This window comes from Danio aesculapii, chromosome 17, assembly GCF_903798145.1.
Source record: "Danio aesculapii chromosome 17, fDanAes4.1, whole genome shotgun sequence".
Taxonomy (NCBI): Eukaryota; Metazoa; Chordata; class Actinopteri; order Cypriniformes; family Danionidae; genus Danio; species Danio aesculapii.
Genome location: NC_079451.1, coordinates 35145527 through 35166972, shown reverse-complemented (window position 1 = coordinate 35166972; position 21446 = coordinate 35145527). Strand labels below are relative to the sequence as shown.

Here is a 21446-nt window from a genome sequence, read left to right as displayed (position 1 = left end):
ATGAAACAAACATTAAAACAAAGAGTATGAAAGAAATGAAGATATAAAAGAAACAAAACTGACAAACAAACCAGCAAAAATAATAAAAGAACAAATAAAAAAGTACAAACTGAGAAAAACCAAACAAACCAAAGACAGATCAAATTAAGAAAGCATGAAATTGAAATACAAAATCGAATATGAAAAATAAAGAAACAATGAAGGAACAAACAGTAGTGAAGGAATGAAGAAATAAAAGAAACTAAACAAACAAACAAATCGGGTGATTAAACAAAAAATAACAAGTGAATGAACAACAAAAGTACAAACATAAAAAAACCAAACAAATCAAATTTAAGAATGCAATCCAGGCTCATTCTTAAAACGTACCACTATATACATTTCTGGAGAGTGGTAAATACGTCCCAGGACCTACTTTTTTTTTTTTTTGCGAATCCACCAGAGGCTGCTGTGTACGATTCTTGAGATCTCAAATTTCTTACGCGAGTGTCATTTGCAGCTGCTGTTCTTGTGTAAATCCACCACAGGCCGCTGTTGAATGACTAAATGTTTGACTGACTGACTGACCGATCAACTAACCCAGCCTCCTCCTTCCCTAAACCCAATCGATAGTGCTTTCAAAAGCCCAGATTGACCCGCCCACCCCCTTCCCTGAACCCAACCGACAGTTTTAAAAAGCAATCCAGAAAAAGAAAATTCCTCTCCTGATTTTTACCACGTTTTCAGATTTTACCCCATTCTCACCCTGTTATTTACTTGTTTATTTAACTTTTTTGGTTCTGTTTTTGTCTTACTGCTTTCTGGAACCATTCTTCACTGGTCAACTCCTCTCTATGGCTCAAGTCTGCTGACGTACATGGCCAGCTAACTGAACAAACTGGTAACTGGTAAATTCGTCCATACAGAGGTAAGCTGTCAGCTGGTAAGCGTGAAAAGGAATGGCGTCATCCCGCCCCGTAGCATTGGTTTTAAAGACGAAATGCAGCCATAAGCACTTCTGGCTACATAATTTGGATCTCCAGAAATGTACATAGGGCTACGTTTTCAGAATGAGCTTATATTGCAACCATGAAAGAAAACATAAAAAAACGAAAAAGTACAAAAAAGAATGGAAGAACTAACGCAGTAAAAAATGAGTAAATTAAAAAATGAAAGTTTAAAAAATATGAATGAAAAAATAAAGAATGAAAGAACCAAAACAATGTCAGAAGAAAAGAAATAAAATAGCTAAAAGAATTTAAAAGTTGGAAAAAAAAAAGATTATGATTGTATGAAGTAATAATAAAAAAATAAAAGAAATAATAAAGAAAAAGAAATACACAGAACAAATTGTATAAAAGAACCAAAAAAAGATTGCATAAGCTTAGAGGAGACAAAGCATTTGTTGTGGCTGCTGCCAGATTCTAGATAGCCTTGCTTGATGGAAACCTCCAAATTATGGAATCTTTTGACCTGGGCTTTTAACACTTGATTTGATATTTGTTTTTAAAGGGCACTTATTTTACCCCTTTATCAAGATATAATATAAAATAAGTCTTTTGTGTCTCCAGAATGTGTCTGTAAAGTTTCAGCTCAAAATACCCATCAGATTTTTTTATTGTACCTTTCAGAATATTGTAATTTCTGCTACAAAAACAATGTAGCTGTGTTTGTTACCTGTGCCTTTAATGCTAGTTCTGCCCACCCACCATTCCCACATGCCTATTAAAGTGTGCCTCAAACTCCGGCCGTGTCAGTTAAACAGTACAGTGACAGACATGAAGGAAGCAGATCTCAAATAACATTTGTGAGAAATACTACAGTAAGAACTTTACCAATGATTATTTGATGTATTTTTTGTGGAGTTCATTTAAGCTTTTCTGCAACAGTGAGTCACACAATGTTGTTACAAAGTTCACGCATACAGACACACAACTTAACTTAGCACTTTAACTTTGATCCATGTCAGAAAAAAAATTGACTTACTGTCTTTATATCACCCCAATATAACAGTGGACACACTATACCTACTCACAGTTCTGTCCAAACAGCTTACAAGAGATGATTTTCATCATAGGTGCCCTCTAAATAGTGTTTATGTATGTCTTATATATGTGGTATTGTTTGAAGTATGTTTTAGTGTTGAGTATGAGTTGTGTTGTTTTGTGAAGTCATTTTACTGTACAGCACATTTATCTGTATGACCGAATGAAGATTTAAAACAATGAAGCAACAAAAAGAACAAATTAAGTAAAAACAATAAGCAATGAAACATAAAAACATAAATATTTAATTTACAACAATCTTCAATATAGATAATAATAAACCAACTCAGCATATTAGAATGGTTTATGATTTCAACTTCAATACAACTCTATTAAACTGTTTTTTTTATAGCGTTTAGCCAGAGGAGAAATGGTCGTGCCCAACAGAGCCTGGTGTCTCTCAGGGTTTTTTTTCCCTTCAATTTTGTCAATCACCAGGTTTGTTCCTCGCCACTGTTGCTCCTTTCTTGCTTGATTGGGACTTGTGGAGCTACGCATCGATGGATTTGTTTTTCAGTGTTTGGACTTTCAGCAGTGAAAATTAAACCACACTGAACTACATTGAACTTCAACTCTGAAAACGGGACTGGCACAGTTTCAATTTACTACAACTTCTATGTAAAGCTGCTTTGACACAATCTACATTGTAAAAGCACTAAATAAACAAACATGAATTGAATAGTTTTTTTTTTATAAAATTGTAATACTCCTCCACTATTTTCATTAAAAACAACCCAATATTTTATAAACCAAAAAAAATTCCACAACTGAATATAAAGCACATTTTAAAATGCATAAATACAAGCAAAAATTAAAACAAATGCCTTTTAAGCAAAACTCTATCCTCCTCAAGGGCACAGAGCGGAGCTAATGGTTCAGGAAGTTTGCAAACGAATATTAGGAAAAGAGGAAAAGACATGGGAGAGCAGAGATGGGATCTATTTATACCAGGCTGACAGAGCGGTTAAGAACTTCATCTCGTAGCTCAGATGGCACGATTGCTCAACTGAGGAGGGATTTGACAAGAAGCCTACGTGTCGATTAGAGATTATATTGCATGCTCCGCTGCAGAAAAAAGTGATGATGTGACCAAACACTGACACTAAATACAATATTGTGGAAGGGTCTTTCAGACAGATCCTATCTCTGGACTCTACATGAACCTGTGCGGGGAGAGAACGATATTTATGAAGGCGAGCTGTTTTTATATCAATGACAGCTTAAAGAGCATTTCTCTGGCAAATGACAGAAAACTCAAGAAGCGATAGGTCTGTCTTTGTCAAAGCTGAGAACTGCGGTGGTGTGGTAGATAACAAACGTGCTCAAGCCCACTGTCTCACAAAAGGTTAATTGAGCCTGCTTCAGTTAATGAGCGGCAGGGTCTTTTCATGGGTTAACTAGTCTAGCTTTTAGACCCAAGCATCTGCCAGTGAAATCTCCAGCCGGACCACACAAGGTCCATCTCTGAGGATTTACATTAAAGGGTTTTTTTTCTACCTATGCATTTGGCAGACACTTTTATTCAAAGCAACTTGCATTGCATTGAAAATAATCATTTTATTAGGGACTTGAACCCACAACCCAAAAGAGCTGATTGCATTATTCCAGTTAGAAAAACGTCTTTTGGTCAGGCTGTTTTTTTTTTTGGAGTATCACATCAGTGGAATTTTACACCACAATCTATTAGAGAAGGTGTATTGTTTAATTCAAGTATAATTTTAGGAAATGGCTTCTTAATAATCAACATTATTAATTAATTCATTTTCCTTCGGTTTAGTCCCTGATTATCAGGGGTTGCCACAGCGGAATGAACCGCCAACTATTCCAGCATATGTTTTAAGCAGCAGATGCCCTTCCAGTGACAAAACAGTACTGGGAAACAGCCCATAAACTCTCACATTCACACACACACACTCATACACCAAGGTCAATTAAGTACATCCAATTGACCTGTACCACATGTCTTTGAACTGTGGGGGAAACCGGAGCACCCGAGAAGGGTACAAACGGAAGTCAGAGCCAGCTCAAAGTAGTTGGAACTTGAGCTCCAAGTGGGCTGTACAAGCCTGGAGTTTTCATTTTATTAATGTATTTTATATGACAGAGAGTATAACTTATTGTGTTTTATGAATGTCTACACCTACCCTAACCCTAAACCCAACCTCACAGTAACCTGTTGTGTTTTATTAATGTCTACTACACCTACAGCAACCCAGCCCACTTGCAGCATAAGTCCCTCCCACTTGGAGGTCACCTAGTCTACTTGCAGTAACATCCCTCCAACTTGGAGGTCTCCGGGCTGCAGCGATACCTACTTGGAGCACCCAGAGGAAACCCACATGAACACGGGGAGAACATGCAAACACCACATAGAAATGCCAATTGACCCAGCCAGGACTCGAACCAGCAACTTTCTTGCTGTGAGGTGACAGTTCTAACTACTGAGCCACTGTGCCACCCTTAATCAACATTATGATGAACATTATTATTTTTTTTTTTATTACTCTATTGTTCATTTGTATATTTGAGTCTTGTTTATGATTCGAATTAGTTATTAGAACAATAACATCTGACAAAGGGACTACTGATGAAATCTAGCCTTGGGGCTAATTTGGGTGTATTTACATTCTTAAGGAATTCGTTGTGAAAACAATCTATCAATCATTGTATTGTTAGTGTCATTCTATATTATCTGAGCTACAGGAAGGCCCAGATGAGTACGAGTCCATTTTCTACTAAATAAAAAAACACATTGAAAAATTCGAACTATTTTATACAGTAAAATGATGAGGAGGTATTATGAAAAGATAATATTAAATTATAATAAATACAAAGAGAGAGAAGACCGAAGTGTTTATTAATAATTTTAAAGTATGTATTCTGCATACTCTGATTCTACATCCCTAATCATATCTAATATGTGCACCTAACTAACTACTACCATAAAAATTTAGTAAATTAGGAGTTTATTGAGGCAAAAGTCAAAATTAATAATTTAATAATAGCGAGACTTGTAGCATAAAATAAAGTGTGAACAAAAAGTGCTCTAATAGAGGTATTAAAGTAGTATGATATTACAAACTATGCAATTCACCACATTCAAAAAATGGCTTTTGCTGCTTGTTAAAATACTAATTTAAAATGAGTTTTTTTGGGGACAACTTAATTGTTTTAGGTTTTGTAACACCTAAATTTGTAAAAAGACGTAATTAATTAGTGTTGGGACAACATGAAGGAATTGTGTGGAACCCAGAATTTTTTACATCATGTCACCAGAAGAACCCATTAGGACAGTTTGACGTGAAGTATGGTTAAGACAAGACTATCTACAGTGTAGTTTGTATTAATCTCTTTTCTTTGACATTTATTACAGTACAGAATGTCTCTTTCAGCATGATCGAAACATTCGTCATAGAACTCGGATGCACACAAGAAGCACACAAAAGGTTCCACCTGTATGATTATCATGTGAATAATACTTCAAATCCTTCATATAAAAATCAATCTACAGGAATTAATATAGACAATAGGGAAGGTTTTGTCTCATTGTCTTAAGTTTCATTACCAGATGTTCACATATTGGTCATTTTTACAAAATAAAAAGCAATTAGTACATGAAATTCTAACAGATTTTGTAAATTTAAAGGTTTACTATTATTATTAATGTTCACAATAATCTACAAATAGCCCCTTAGGCTCACTGTTTATAGTCACAAATTGTCATGTGTACTCCTTTTCCCCCAACTGTGGGCTCAAAAGTAGGTGGTGTTGAGTAATTAGCTTCATTTTTCAACAGAACGTGATAATTACTTTTGATAAATATTTGCATAATTGAACTACTAAGTGCCTCGTCCTCTTTTTTTTTTGTGCCTCCACCCAACCCTCTCTTTACAGTGTGCTGGAGGTTAATGCTGTTCACCAGCTCGCAACATTCCTCTAGAAAGCCATGCACTGCATTGGAACAGGATTATAGCTGTTCTTTTGTTGTGTGCAGAGAGCAATCACACATTAACAAGGTTAGAATAACAGAAATGTATAGCTCTTATGGGACAGGGAATTTATTCAGTTGTTTTAATAACATGCATGTTTTATTTTAAATATCCAAGCATATTGAATACAGGTATCATTTGATTTAAAAGACTTAAAAAATGAAAAAATTATTCATTATTGGTAATTTCAACGTGTGTGTGTATGCATACATGTGTGTGATCTCAAAATCTCAGTTTTACTTTATTTGAGACACCCCACACTACAGCCTGTAACATGGTGACGAAACGTATGTCGACGACGTCATGTATGTGTTAGCACACATGTGTAACAGCCCCTTAGGCTCACTGTTTATAGTCTTTGCTCAAATTGTCATGTGTGCTCCCTTTCCCCCAACTGTGGGCTCAAAACTAGGTGGTGTTGAGTAATTAGCTTCATTTTTCAACAGAACGTGATAATTACTTTTGATAAATACTGCGTTGACTATTAAAAGACTATTTAAGGATCACAGTGCAGCCCAAAAACGGTGTAAGCGACCGTTCTGTAGTATTTTGATTTCATGAATGAATGCGCGTAAATAGTTACATCCATTGCGTGGACATAAATGCGTGAATGGTTGTCTCTAGAAATTTGATTATTTGTATTTTTTATTAAAATCACACATTACAGTGTTATTAACATCTACCCCAACCATCACAGTCAGTATGCTTGTTGTAAGTGAGTCACAATACATTATAATATGTATCTATAATATAATTTGTCTATTGTTGCAAAGTCCTCTATAGCTGCATCTGAAATCGCATAATCCTATATTATATATTATGCTAAAACAGTATGCGAGCTGAGTAGTATGTCCAAATTCAAAAGATTCGAAAAACAGTATGTGCGAAATACTCTGATGACCTATTACTTCTGGCGAGATTCTGAAGTGCGCATCGGATGGACGCTATGCTATCTTATGACGGATATATTCATGAATAGGAGTGAAGCGACGCAACTGACGTGGGTAGGTCACGTGATGACAAAATGGCGGATGTAGTACGTCCAAGTTCCATTCATACAGTATAGAATGTTCTTTTCTAATGGCAGAGTAGTACGTTTTAAATTTCAATGCAGTACCTACTCAGTAGTAGGCGATTTCGGATGCAGCTTATGCAATAGACAGCATCTTTTTCTTCTTGTAATTTTACAGTGGTTATAATGCAGCATTTTGATGCATTACCACCACCCTCAGTTCTGGAGTATGAATCAGAGAATAGGTTTACAAACTAAAACAATGGACGCTACTCGAGAATGTACTACATTTGAATTTACAACACGACGTTTAGAAAAGTACGTTCTATATGATATGAAAGAATGCGTTTTCGGACGCAGACATGCAGTGTGTCACATTGTGCATGCTCTCAACATAGTGACATAGTGTATACATCACATCACTGCGCTACAGGCTGTAGCAAGGGCTTTTTGATTTATTTACCAATTAAAATAGTTAGAAAAATTGTCAAATTTGCAATAGTTCATATATCATAGCTCTGTGTGAATGTATATAAACATTAGGGGTGTAACGGTACATGCATTTGTCCTGGTCTGCCACAGTACAATGCTCACAATTCATTTCATGCACTCTCATGACAAATACAGTCAGTCCAGATGTGCTGGAGTTAGACAGAAAAGGCCAAAGCAATGCAAAAACTGAGCAGACACTAACAAACAATGTGTCTTAGCATCTGAAAATGCGAGACACATCGCTCGGGAGGGGTCCTGCCATGTTGCCGTTGTTATGCCAACTTGCTACCCTGTAAACGGAAGCTTGCAACCCTAGTCCCACGTCTGAGTTCTTCTGATTGGCCTACTGCTCTGAAACGAACAGTTTAACCAATGAGCGCTTCTACGGGTAAAAGTTGAAATTGCTTTATCTTAACATGCCATTTAAAAAACGCGATGCTGCAAAAGAAGCCAATGTATAATGTCATACACATCTGTCAAACAATGGAAATATAAGATTTGTTTATACAGAATGTTTATACGTATGTACATATCTGCACACAAAAAATGATTAGGTATTCACATACAGCTGAAGTCAGAATTATTAGCCCCCTTTGATTTTTTTTTTCCTTTTTAAATATTTCCCAAATGATGTTTAACAGAGCAAAGAAAATTTTTACAGTATGTCGAATAATATTTTTTCTTCTGGAGAAAGTCTTATATGTTTTATTTAAGCTAGAATAAAAGCAGTTTTAAATTTGTATTAACCATTTTAAGGTCAAAATCATTAGCCCCTTTAAGCAAATTTTTTTTTCGATAGTCTACAGAACAAACCATCGTTATGAGAAATGAGTTATTAAAATTATTATGTTTAGAAATGTGTTGAAAAAAAATTTTCTCCGTTAAACAGAAATTAAAAACATTAACAGGAGGGCTAATAATTCAGGGCGGCTAATAATTCTGACTTCAACTGTATATCCATATATATGAAAAAAAAAAAACGACTCAGCTGCTTTTACAAGCCCAACAACACATAAAGCAGGCTTGGCTGTATTACTGGAGATTCTTGTGGAATAACATTTCAGTTGCCCGTGGGCTTAAAGAAGAGCGAATTAAAGAGATAGAGCAAAAGCAGACTGAGAGGAAAACCAGGACCAGTGTCTTTCTTCCTCCCTACACCTTTGTGATATCAATAATTCCTTATCTAAATGGATCCAGAGCAGCCCGTAACAGCTTTTTGATTTCGTGTGAGACCATGCCAGGCCTCATAAATAAATATGAGGGGAGGTGGGGGAATTCTGGGATGCTGTAGTTTACCTCATGATGCAGGAGACACTCGCTAAAAGCCCTGGCAGAAGCTCAATCTGTCAGGCACTGCCAGGCTGTCACGGCATAGCACATCGGAAACCACAGGCCGGTGGCGTGCAGGAGACTTCACAAAAGATGAGGCAAAGTTCCCTCTCTAGGGTTTGGGGTTTCAGTCATTTTAGTGTATACTTATAATTTATTCACAATTCTGAGGTTTACATCATTTTTAAATTTAAGGCGCATAAACTAGATTAACTTGTAAGAATAATAATGTTTCTAAAATAATAAAAAGTTGTAACATACAATACTGAAATGCTATTAATTATATAATGCATAATATTATGACCTATATCAGTGTTTCTCGACAATGTTCCTGGAGGACCACCAGCTCTGCACATTTTCCCTGTCTCCTTACCCAAACACACTTGATTCAGATCATCAGCAGAGACTGAAAGACCTGTAATGGGTGTAACAGACAAAGGAGACACCCAAAACATGCAGTGCTGGTGGTCCTCCAAGAACGTGGTTGAGAAACACGGACCTATATTATGTTTTATTAGGATTTGAATACTAAGAAACCACTTCTTAGTTTCTCTGGGTTTCCCATTTATAGTATATTAATTTTAAGATGGGCACTGCCAGGCTGTCACGGCACAGCACATCGGAAACCACAGGCCAGTGGCATGCAGGAGACTTCACAAATGAGGAGGCAAAGTTCTCTCTCTAGGGTTTGGGGTTTTAGTCATTTTAGTGTATACTCATAATTTATTCACAATTCTGAGGTTTACATCATTTTTAAATTGAAGGCACATGAACTAGATAAACTTATAAGAATAATAATGTTTCTATGTTTACAGTATAAAATGATTTGAAAGCAAAGAGACCACTTTGTTTCCACTTTCCCAGTTTTTCTGGGTTTTCGATTTAGGGTTAGGGTCTTTTTCGCCATCATTTGTTTCACCTTTGCAGGGATGAGTTTTGATGTTGTAACAAAAGATTTGATTACTTTCTCGTGATGATTAATTTCATTTTTAAATTTTACCACGTTATATAAAAACATAAACACTTGTTTGATGTCATAAACACATTTTTACTTGCAGTTTTCCCAATCTGTTTGTAAAAAAAAGCTCTGTTTGCACTATTTGATTAATATCCTCGTATCTAAATACTTTATAAATAATATTTATTTCAAAATAATAAAATTATAATAAACTCTGGTTTTTTTTCATTTTTCATTTTTTTATTTAAACTCATCTTTTTCATTACACTCTTCACTTGTTTCAAACATTTATTTTGGAATTTTTTCTTTTTTTTTTAAATGAACCCTTTAAGGCCTGTGACTGTGTGAACATTTCAATATTTCAAATTTTAAAACATCTGGCCTAAGAAAGTTTTTGTAGCTTTAATAAAGATTCAATAATATACAATGAAAATTATGCAGTGTTGATTATTCAATATCTGTACCTGAATAGAGAATACCTCAAAACTATAATTCACTTTTATCTTTACTATATTTTATTTACCTATGCTTGTAATTTATTTGTTTTATATTATTTGAGATTTACTCCCCTACAAAATCCCCTCAATCAATCCAAATAAACAAGTTAAAACATCTGATGAAATTGTATTCACATCACAATATATATATCACAGAAATACAAAATACCATAATGTCAGATTTTTCAGATATCGCGCAGCCCTAATATAACTATACATATATTTGTTAAAGTAATTCCCATGACTTTTCCCAAACTTTGTGGGTTTTTCTGTTTTTCCAAAACTTTTCCAGACCTGGAAAATGCCATGTCAAAATTCCATGACTTTTTCAGGTTTTCTATGACAGTATGAACCCTGTTAATTGAACAAGGCAAAAATCCTCTAAAATATGTGGATAGAATAGAGTACATTAGTGTTTTCAGATTTCACATAACAATTTTTCCACTCAAATTTTGCAAACACACCACTAGCCTATTATTCTCCCAGAAGCATCTCCCTGCTACAGTAAAGGAAAGCCGGATGAGTGATGTTCATTAAAAACACTTGTGCTGACCTGACACACGAGCATACAGAAACACATTATTCTTACACAACATTAGAAGCCCAATCCTCAGCTAATCTACATATCCACACTCTCTCACGCGGAGACTATAATGGAGAGGACAAAGACAAAAATAGAGAACTGAGGGGACTTTTATTGTGACACGGAGGCAGACGGATTATTCTCCTGCCGCACTGAGCCCAACGAGCCGTGACGGGTCCATCTCCAGTTCCCGACACACACAGCAGCAGCGCCGTCTCCAATGCTTCTTATTTCGCACACACACATACAGCCAAAAAATAAATAAAAAAGCCTAAACCTCCACAAGCCAGCCGCGACCTGGCTGGAATTACGTAATGCTGCAGTTGTCATAGGCATGTGTTGAGAGAGGGAGAAAAATGGGAGGTGGAAAGGCAGTGGAGCAAGAAGTCAGACTGGTCTATTAGAGCTAATAATTACAATAATAAAACTGTAAAGATGCAGTCATCACCCCAGAGGCGTCGGGTACAAGCGTAGCCCTCTCAAGGTCAGACGAGGGAGGGTCGCTTTATAACGGTTACCTGCTCAGACTCTGGCTGACTGATTACAGGTTCCAGATGTCCTTCTCGTTCAAGGTCATTTCACCAGAACTGGCAAGTTATTTGACCTTGACTGCACCAGGAATACTGGAAAGTGATGAGATTTGCCATTGCACCATGTGGGAATATATTAAAGGCGGCTTGAAATGGAAAGGTAAATTGTGTTTTATATTTATACAGTGATGTATACTGGACTAAAACATCTGTAAAGACAAGACAACGGTTTAGAAAAACACCTCAAAATGATATTTTACTCACTATTTATTCACCTGAAGGGTTTTTTTTTTTCTCTGCTGAACACAAATGCAGATACAGTATTTTGAGAAACATCGGTAACCAAAAGGTTGATGATCCACAAATGGAGGCTTCAATAGTTTTGGGGAAAATACACTGAAAGTCAATAGGAACCAACATTGGTTTAAAGCAGTGGTTCTCAATCCCGGTCCTCAGGCCCCCTGCTCTGCATATTTTATATGTCTCTTATTGGGGGTGCAAAGACCGAAATTGAGAACCACTTGTTTAAAGGAACACTCCACGTTTTTGTGGGAAAAGGGCTAATTTTACAAGTCACCTTGAGTTAAACAGTTAAGATTTATCATTTTTGTATCTCTTCAGCTGATCTCTGGGTCTGGTGGGAGCACTTTTACATTAGCTAAGCAGATGAATTGGATTAGACCATTAGCATGTCGCTCAAAAAAACATCAAAAAAGGGTTTTGACACTTTTGCATACACTGTAAAACCCAACAGTCAACTTTATCAAATGAAATGAGTGTAGTTAACTTAAAATTTACTGAAAGTTAATTCTACTCATTTGAAAAGAGTTTCGAACTCAGTGTTGAAGGTAATGAGTTAATTAAATATCTCATTACTTCAACTTAAATGGAGTAAATTCACAGTACTCATATAGATTAGTTTTTTTTAACTCAAATGGTTTGTAGCAATCGGTTTCCTCAAACGGTTTGATTTGCCTTAACTTATTGGGTTTTACAGTACTCGGTTGGTTTGAGTTCTCTTCATTTATTGGGTTTTATTGTGCTCAAATTGCTTCATTTACTCAAATGGAGTAAGTTCACAGTACTCATTAGGATTAGTTTTTGAACTTAAATGGTTTGTTGCAATCGGTTTCCTCAAATGGTGTGAGTTACCTTAACTTTTTGGGTTTTACTAAAGCTTGACTCTTCTGTAGTTACCCGAATGATAGGAACTAAACTTTTGCTCCAGCATACTAATCATGGGAATTTGCTACCATGCTGCAGCAGGCACAGAAATTTTACTCAGTGCTGTTACCTAGTTACCTAGCTGGGGACTGTTTTTAGGTACTCTATAATATCATTCCGGCTGCTGTCGTCTAGGTAGATTGTGAAATGAGCCTATTTCCAAAAAAGTGGAGTGTTCTTTTAATGTAGTTAATTGTGTCCTTAAAAATATCTACTTATAAGGTTGGGATAATTTTATCCATTGGGAGTGATTGGATCATTGTCATTTGCTATTGGTGGATTGACTGCCAGGTTTTTCAATTATTGTCACCTTTATGTTCACACTTGGTAGGCTTAATTGACTTAAACAATATGTTCTATTTCATGTCTCATTCATTCATTTGAATAAGTGTCTGTCGTCATAACCTTGTTGCTTACAAAACAAGCAGACCAAGACCTCTAAAAAGATGGGTCTTGTTCTGTCTCCAAACTAATTCTGGTGCAGTTTGACTGAAATATGATAATATGAGAAAAAATATCTCATCTGTTATCAGAAAGCACATTGATTTCTTGTCAAATCAAAAAGTAACATTTACAATGTGTAGTGCTCATTAAAGGAATAGCTCACCCAAAAATGAAAACTCTCTCACATTTACTCAACCTCCACTTGTTTCAAACCTGTTTAAGTATCTTTTTTCTGTTGAACACAAAAGAAGATATTTTGAAGAATGTTGGAAAGCATTGACTCCCGTAGGATGTTTTGCTCCGACAATTGGAATCAATAGCTATCGGTTTCTAACATTCTTCAGAATAACATGTTTTGTGTTCAAGAGGAAAAAAGGAATTGATAAAAGTTTAAAACAGCTTGAGAATAAGAACATTTAATTTTTTTATGAACTATCCCTTTACAGGTTCAGTGAAAATAAAATAATATATTTTTTGGATGTTAAAAATCGTGTGTTAGCTCTCAAGCATTTCAATAAGTGTGATACAAAACAAAGGCAAAATTCATGTTTAGAAGATGTAAAACCGATATAAACATGTAAAGCTTTTGTATGTTTTGTATGTATTTTGTATGTAAAGTTAAAGTCACTACCACCGAAATGGATCAACGTTTTTTTTTTTTGTCACCTCATACTTCAGTTTCTCCCAAATCTTGACCAATCGAATGCTCTCTAGTATCTAACATCTTCTCATTTTCGACAACTCTCACTATTAGAGCTCTAATAAAACAAAACGCTATAGGCTGCTTTTTTAAAAGGGGAGGAGCGTTTCATCAGAGCATTTCAAAATGGCATGGGTAGAGGATCCCGAGCAGAAATTTAAATGGGAGGAAGCACAAGAACAAGTTCATTCTAGTTCTGTGTGTATCAGGCTTGGTTTAATACAATTTAAGATTCTGCACCGACTCCACTTGTCTAAATTAAAGCTCTCTAAGTGTTCCCCTCCATTGACCCACGGTGTGATAGATGCAGTCAAACCCCGGCATTGCTCGGTCACATGTTTTGGAGTTGTCCTAAAATAGTTAATCATTGGATTTCAGATATTTAATTAATATCAGAAGTGGTGGGAAAACAAATATACCCCGGGCCTATTTTAGCTATATTTGGTGTCAGTGATGATGCAGAATTACCTAAAAATCAACGTACAGTGATTAGACTTATAACCCTTTTGGCACGTAGATTTGATTTTACTGAAATGGAAACTAAAAGATCCTCCCTGTTGCTCCACATTAATAAATATAATTAAATAAAAATGTCATGTCTTGCATGCAAATTAAGAAGCTAAGACTTTCCTTTAAGAATAAAACGAAGAATATCCATGTAATATGGAATCCATTTATTAAGTATTTTTAACAAGAGAGCAGTGATTGAACCCCTAGTAGAAACACCTCAAAATTCCCCTTATTTAGTTCTTTTATTTAATTTTTTTTCTTTCAGTTTTGTTCCTCTTCCCCCCACTTTTTTTGTCTTTTTGTTTGTTCTCTTATACATATAATAGTAACATGATGTTACAACTTTTTGTTTAAAAAGAAAAAAGTATACATAAGCAAAATTTATAATTTGAACTGATATAAAAAATACAATGAAGAGAATGTTTAAAAAAAAATGTTTTTCCAGCTGAGAATATGTTAAACATCGAATTATGTAAAGCACTTTACAGGACCTTTAAGTCATATTGCAAATGCTGCTTTCTCATCCCAAAAATTCAGGGCATAAAATAAAAAAAGTTCTAGAATCACCTCCAGTCTGGACCGATACAAACAAACAAGTGTGAACACTCTTATTTTTCAGATTTATTGACAGAAAACTAGACTGCACATCTATTATATTCTCACCTCTACTAAATGGCTTGAATGCCTCCTTTCCGGTTCATAGCAAAAAGACACAAAACATCTCTCCTCAACAAGCCGCATAAATGAAATGGCTTGTTCCTGTGTAATGTGAGAAACAGCCGGATACAAATACAAAATATTGGGACATGAGCTGATGCATGATTTGCATGGGTCATCTTCAGAACTGAACAATTATCTCCAGCGAAATGTAAACACCTGTCAAAGCGTTCCTGAGATGAAGCACTTTCAGGACGACTGCTCTGACGAGAGGCACAAAACACTGACAGGAGAGGACGAGGGAGACCACAGCTCCTCTCGTGTGACATTAACCCTGTCCACCCACAGGGACCTGCGCAATTACTGAATAACAGATCGCGGCTCTACAAGAGTGGCCTGCCGTAATGACTGAGGGTGTGTGATTTACATCAATAAAGAGCAAGTTCATCCAAAAATCTAAATTTGCTGTTAATTTACTCACTTTCATCTTAACTATGGAGCCTAAAATATGCCAAAACAAACTGAATCTGAATTATGTTAATTTGAATTATTAGCCATTGTAATTTAATAAAATTGAATATTATATGCAATTAAATTTTTTTTGAATTTGAACTTATTGGTTTAAATTTGAATTTATTAATTGGAATTTATTAATTTGAGTTTGAATTTGATAACTTGAATATTGAACATCTAAAATTCAAGACAACTGAATTTAAGTCAGGTTTTTAGAGACGTATTTTCAATCTTCTTTATTTTTTTGGTTCTGAATTCATAGACTGCAGATATCCAGTTTGTAAAAATACAGTTTCAAGTATTTAAGATGAAGAAATTCAGATCATCAAATTCAATATCCAGAAATTCTAAACAAGAAATTCAGATCATGATATTCAGATTCAGCAGTGTAAGTAGATCAGGGGTGATCAACAGCGAAGAGTAGATGATCATCGAAAAGTCAAACTAAGAATCACTCAATGTGCAACTTATGAGCGGGGGGTTTGGGGGGGTCTGGAAATAGGTAAAAAAATATGTTTTTAATCTACATATAGCCTAATGTAAAATTAAACTGATGTGAGTTTCAATAGACGTCTATGGTCGCACATGGAAGTTAACAGGACAACAAAAAGGAAGTTAACAGAAAGCTAATTTCTCACAGTTTGGCAAAATTAGCCATTATTATACATTAATATAAATATATATATATATATATATAAATATTAATATAAAAATATATATATATATATATATATATATATATATATATATATATATATATATTTATGTGCCCTCCAGAAACTTGCGTTCTGTGAATGAACGTCGCCTCGTGGTTCCATCCCTAAGAGGGAAAAAAATCACTTTCCCGAAACTCTCGCATTCAATCTGCCTAGTTGGTGGAATGAACTCCCTAACTACATCAGAACAGCAGAGTCACTTGCTGTCTTCAAGAAACGACTAAAAACTCAACCATTTAGTCTCCACTTTCCTTCCTAATCTGTAACTGCCTCTATTGCTATACCACTAACTGTACTCTCTCAAGAAAAAAAAAACATTACTGATGCTTTGCTTCTTAGACTTTACACACCTGAAACTTGTCTACAGCACTTGTTCACTGCTGCTCTTATAGTTGTGTAAATTATATACACACACACACACACACACACACACACACACACACACACACACACACACACACACACACGTATATATATATATATATATATATATATATATATATATATATATATATATATATATATATATATATATATATATATATATATATATATATATATATATATACACACACACACACACACATATATACACACATACATATATGCATATGCCCTGTACATTTTGTACATATATGTTTTTTTTAACTGTCATAGTGCCAGTAGCCATATGCTTGCATTTCATGAACCAACAAAGTTAAACCACAGTTTAAGCTAAAAATTCTTCATTAAAAGTTTGCGTGAAATGGAAGTTGCTAAGACTTTTATTTCAGCATGTTGACGTTTTTTTTTAGATTCACATGCATGGCTTAATTGTCCCCCTAAAGAAAAACAATGTGCACTAGCAAAATAAATATTGTACATTTTGATTTCACACACAACAAAGTCTTATAAGTAACTGTCGACCTTTAGTTTTGTGGGGAGCTGTCCTTTTAAAATTTAACACAATATATAAAAAATATTAATTAACCAAAAAATTGTTTGTTATAAAATAAACCAATACAAATCTAAATCATGCATAAACAAAATATGCAATATATATAAAAATAAAAACCCTGTAATAGGAGTTTTTTTTGGTACAATAACACAATTAAAAAACAAAAGTCTATTTTTTAGACAGTGAAGAACGCACCTCTTTCCCCAGGTCTTCTCGTATGACCTGTCTGATGTGCTCTATGCTGCTGTGTGGGGCTCTGCTGTGCAGGATCTTCAGCGTGCTGGTGTACTCCTCAGGCAGAAGGTAATCCAGGGCTCCCAGGTGCTGGCCTACTTTAATGAAGGTGCCTCTGTTCGCACAACACAAGTCCCGCAGCCTCTCCGCTGAGCGCCTGTGAACCTGAAGAAAGAGGACCAGTTCAACAAATGCAGTTCAAGACATACGCCAAAGAGAATCAACTGAGAGACATGGGAACTTATTTATAACAGCTTTCATTACTCTCATAGGTCCACTGCCATTATAAGAAATACTTTTATTCAGCAATGAAGCATCGAACAAATGATCAAAAGGGGCTAAAAAACAACATTTATAGTGAAACATAACCATTTCAAATATATTCTGTATTTTTTTTTTTTTTATTCATTGGGAAAAAATAAAACAGTTTTTACAAAAATATTAAGCATCAAAAACTGTTTTAATAACATTAATAATAAATGCTTCTTGAGCACCAATTCAGCATACAAGAATCCTTCCTGAAGGCCAGTGTGACATTAACCGCTGCAGGGAATTTAGCATTGAAATGTATTTTAAAATAAAACAACAAATATAACAAAAATTAACAAATAACAAATAAAAAAATATGCAGTTTTACACGCATCACAATAAACTACAAAATACAGCAGCGATAGCAAGTATCAAAATAAAATACTGTATTTTGTATTTTGAAAATACTACAAAATACTTTTACAAGGGAGCATGAATTTTCTTGGCAAACTTCCTATTAATAAGTCTATTTGATCAATCCCTTCACCATTAAACTGATTTAGTGAAGTAAACAATGATTGATAACAACAGGCTTCGTTGTCAGCAAGTAAGCTTCTCTGCACCTCATTCACCTCTACTGAAGATGAGGAGGTATTCACAAAAAATGTAACTTGTGGTTCTCTCTCTCTCTCTGATTTTATTATAGATTTTGTACAAATTTCCTACAGAAATTCCTGTCTTGAAGATGATCTCTTTAATTACTGTAAAAACCATTTAATGCAAATAATGAGTTGGAATATTGTACTATATCTGTTGATAGTGAAAATTGCCACCATCTCTTGAAAGTCTTATGTTTCAAACTTTGAAATCTTCAATACTCAATGTAAAATCAAGATATCTGAAAATGACAAAAATTTTGTTTTAGTCATTTCCATAAATCATGTTTTGTTTTTTTGCAATTGCACTCTTTAATACACAATATAAAACTTGAGCTCTCAAAAAATGTTGCTCTCTGTTTTTGATGCCATAAAACCTAAGTTGGGAGGTTTTTTTTTTTTATATTTTTGTCGCATACTGATTAACTATAAGCTTGTAATTAACCATAAAGAGCACATGCAGGTCAGCTACTGGCATTTGAAACCGCTAATGAAGTTTTGTAGATATCGCCACTGTAGGACATTATGTTGTTTGTCTTATTTTCCGGTCTTATTTTGACTTGCTCCCGAATCTACCCCTGTATTTGTATGTGATGCATAATTTCCATCCATACTCCAAGCACTGACCACCACCTTCAATATTACTCAATTCTCTGTTCTGAACTTAAACCTAGGCAATAACTGAGAAAGCACCAGTCAGAGGTTGCATATTTATGATGTCATCATGTAGACTTCTTACAAAGTATTTTCCAGTATTTTCTAAGTACAAAAATACAAGACACTAAAGTATTTTAATACAAAATATTAACCCATTTTTACAAACCCCATCAAACACAAGTTACAAAATACTATTTTATATTTAAAATACAAATTTGAAATACATGTATGATGAATATTGCCCATTCCTGGTTACAATAATAAAATACTTCAAATAAATATAGCCTTTCAAAAACATAAAATAATATCTGTTGATGATCATCGAAAAAAAAAAAAAATTGGGGTTGTTAAGATGTTTATCATTATTAATTTATGATGAATAATAAACAGGAAGAGATCATTCATATACATTTAAATAGTTATTCTTGCTTGTATTCGCTTGCTTGTATTCTTGCTTGTATTTTCTTTCAGCAACACTTTACAATATTGTTCCATTTGTTATTGGTAGTTGAGCTATGTGTTAAGACGAGCATTTACTACAGTATTTATTCAACTTGGTTAATAGTAGTTAAAAAAACGAGTCGTTCATTGTTAGTTCATGTTAACTCATGCTACATTTACTAATGTAATGTTTTAATAACAATGCATTAGCAAATGTTAACAATGATTTATAAATGATGTACAAGTATTGTTCATTATTAGCCCATGTTAGTAAATACATTAACTAACAAAACATTATTGTTTACATTATTTATTTACATATAGCATAATAGTACATTGATGATAATTAGATGCACTTGAAAAACATTTACATAACATGAAATTTACAGTACACAATACGTCGGTGTGCTCCAATCAGAAAAAACTACCCCTGAAGAATCATGATGTCCATTAAAAACATGTGCAATATAGCAATACAATGACAATTTAATATGCATATATTATGCCACTAAATTTTAATCGCTATACATTTACATAGTACTCTATGACTATAGTCTTTTTATTTTTGAATATTTATTATTGAATATAATTACTATTTATTGAATATATTTATTGAACTTAATATTACTTTGTATAAAAACAAAATGGCAAAGAAACCTAAAATAAATCTTATTTTGATAAGTAGCCTGCATCACTGTGTAAAAAAACTAATACAAAAACACACACAGAGAGAGAAAGGGAGAATAGCTTCCCTCATCTCATTTGTCTTAAATGCCGCTTAAATGGGACGTCAGTTTTAAGGGGGTCTTTGTGGTGTCCTGTCCCAACACCAGCTGGTGGAGTTGATAGTACTCTTGGAGGGACGTCCCTTTGGGACCTGAGCAAATAAACTGCCGTGAAATGAGCTCTCTTAACCCTCTAACCCCAACAAAAGACTGTCTTTTGTGCTCCAAATGGGGCCACATATGAGGCCGGTCGTCCGATTCGAATCATCCCTCAAAAGACAAAGTCCACATGCACCTAATTATACTGGGTGGGGAGTCTATATGTGTGTGCGGGGATTAAACCCGGGAAGCAACGAACTGGAAAAACATTCAGCACATTGATTCAAAAATAGATACAAATTATCGGCAGCTGTGTCAATGAATTTCATTTCCTATACGATCTTGGTAATACAATACAAATGCAATGCAAATAGTAATATAGTAAAATAAAAATTTCTGAATTATTATTGTGAAATATATATATAAACAAACATTTTTAAAACCATTTTACTATTTTCCCAAGTGTTTATAAACTATTTATTAATTTTTTAAAATTGTATTTATCCCCGATTTAAAACTGAATTTAGATCGCCATTATAGAGCTTCAATGTCACATAATCCTTCAGAAGTCTACACAGTACACTATATAGTATAAAAATATAGAAATATTTTAACTAAACATAAAAAATATATATAAATGTATACTAATGAGTTTTAATATCAGTAAGCCAGAGTGGATAGAGGTAAAAAAATAATAATTAGGATAGAGGATTTGAATCCATTTCTGAAGATTCATATTCTGAGAAAAAAAAAAACATTAAAAGAAAAATGCATGAAACAGTAGGCAGAACAGAAGCAAAGGCACTTTACTAAATAATTTCATGGAAATATTTCATTTTGAGTAGATATTTCTTGCCCTTTACAATAATTTTAGATGTATAAAGCTGGAGACACTACACTTTCATTGCTTGTCACAATAATAATTTAATATTAATTATATATAAACATTTTTAAGAGCCATAAATTACATAAATAAACACCTATAATTGATACATATTTTGGGATGCAAGAATCCTAGTTTGAATAATAAACCCACTCTACACAAAATGCAAATGTCCCACTTAACTAAAACTAGGGTCCACTTTATATTAGGTTTCCTTAACAGTCCATACATAAAATATAAATACAATATACTTATACAAATATAAATACTCAATATACTGTACTTCATAATGTATTGCAGAACACTTCTGCTTCTGCTATTGAGGTGGGATATAGGGAAAGGTTTGTTGGTAGATTTAAGGGCGGGTTAAGGTGTAAGGCATGGTCA

At 34.3% G+C, this 21446-nt stretch overlaps 1 protein-coding gene across 1 annotated transcript in view; it reads right to left on the bottom strand.

Moving 5' to 3' along the window:
- Positions 1–21446, bottom strand: part of adck1 (aarF domain containing kinase 1) — a 244118-nt gene that overhangs the window by 148029 nt on the left and 74643 nt on the right. The window contains exon 4 of the mRNA XM_056476927.1: positions 17311–17514. Coding sequence (XP_056332902.1) covers positions 17311–17514 — 204 coding nt within the window. The remainder of the gene's footprint in view (positions 1–17310; positions 17515–21446) is intronic.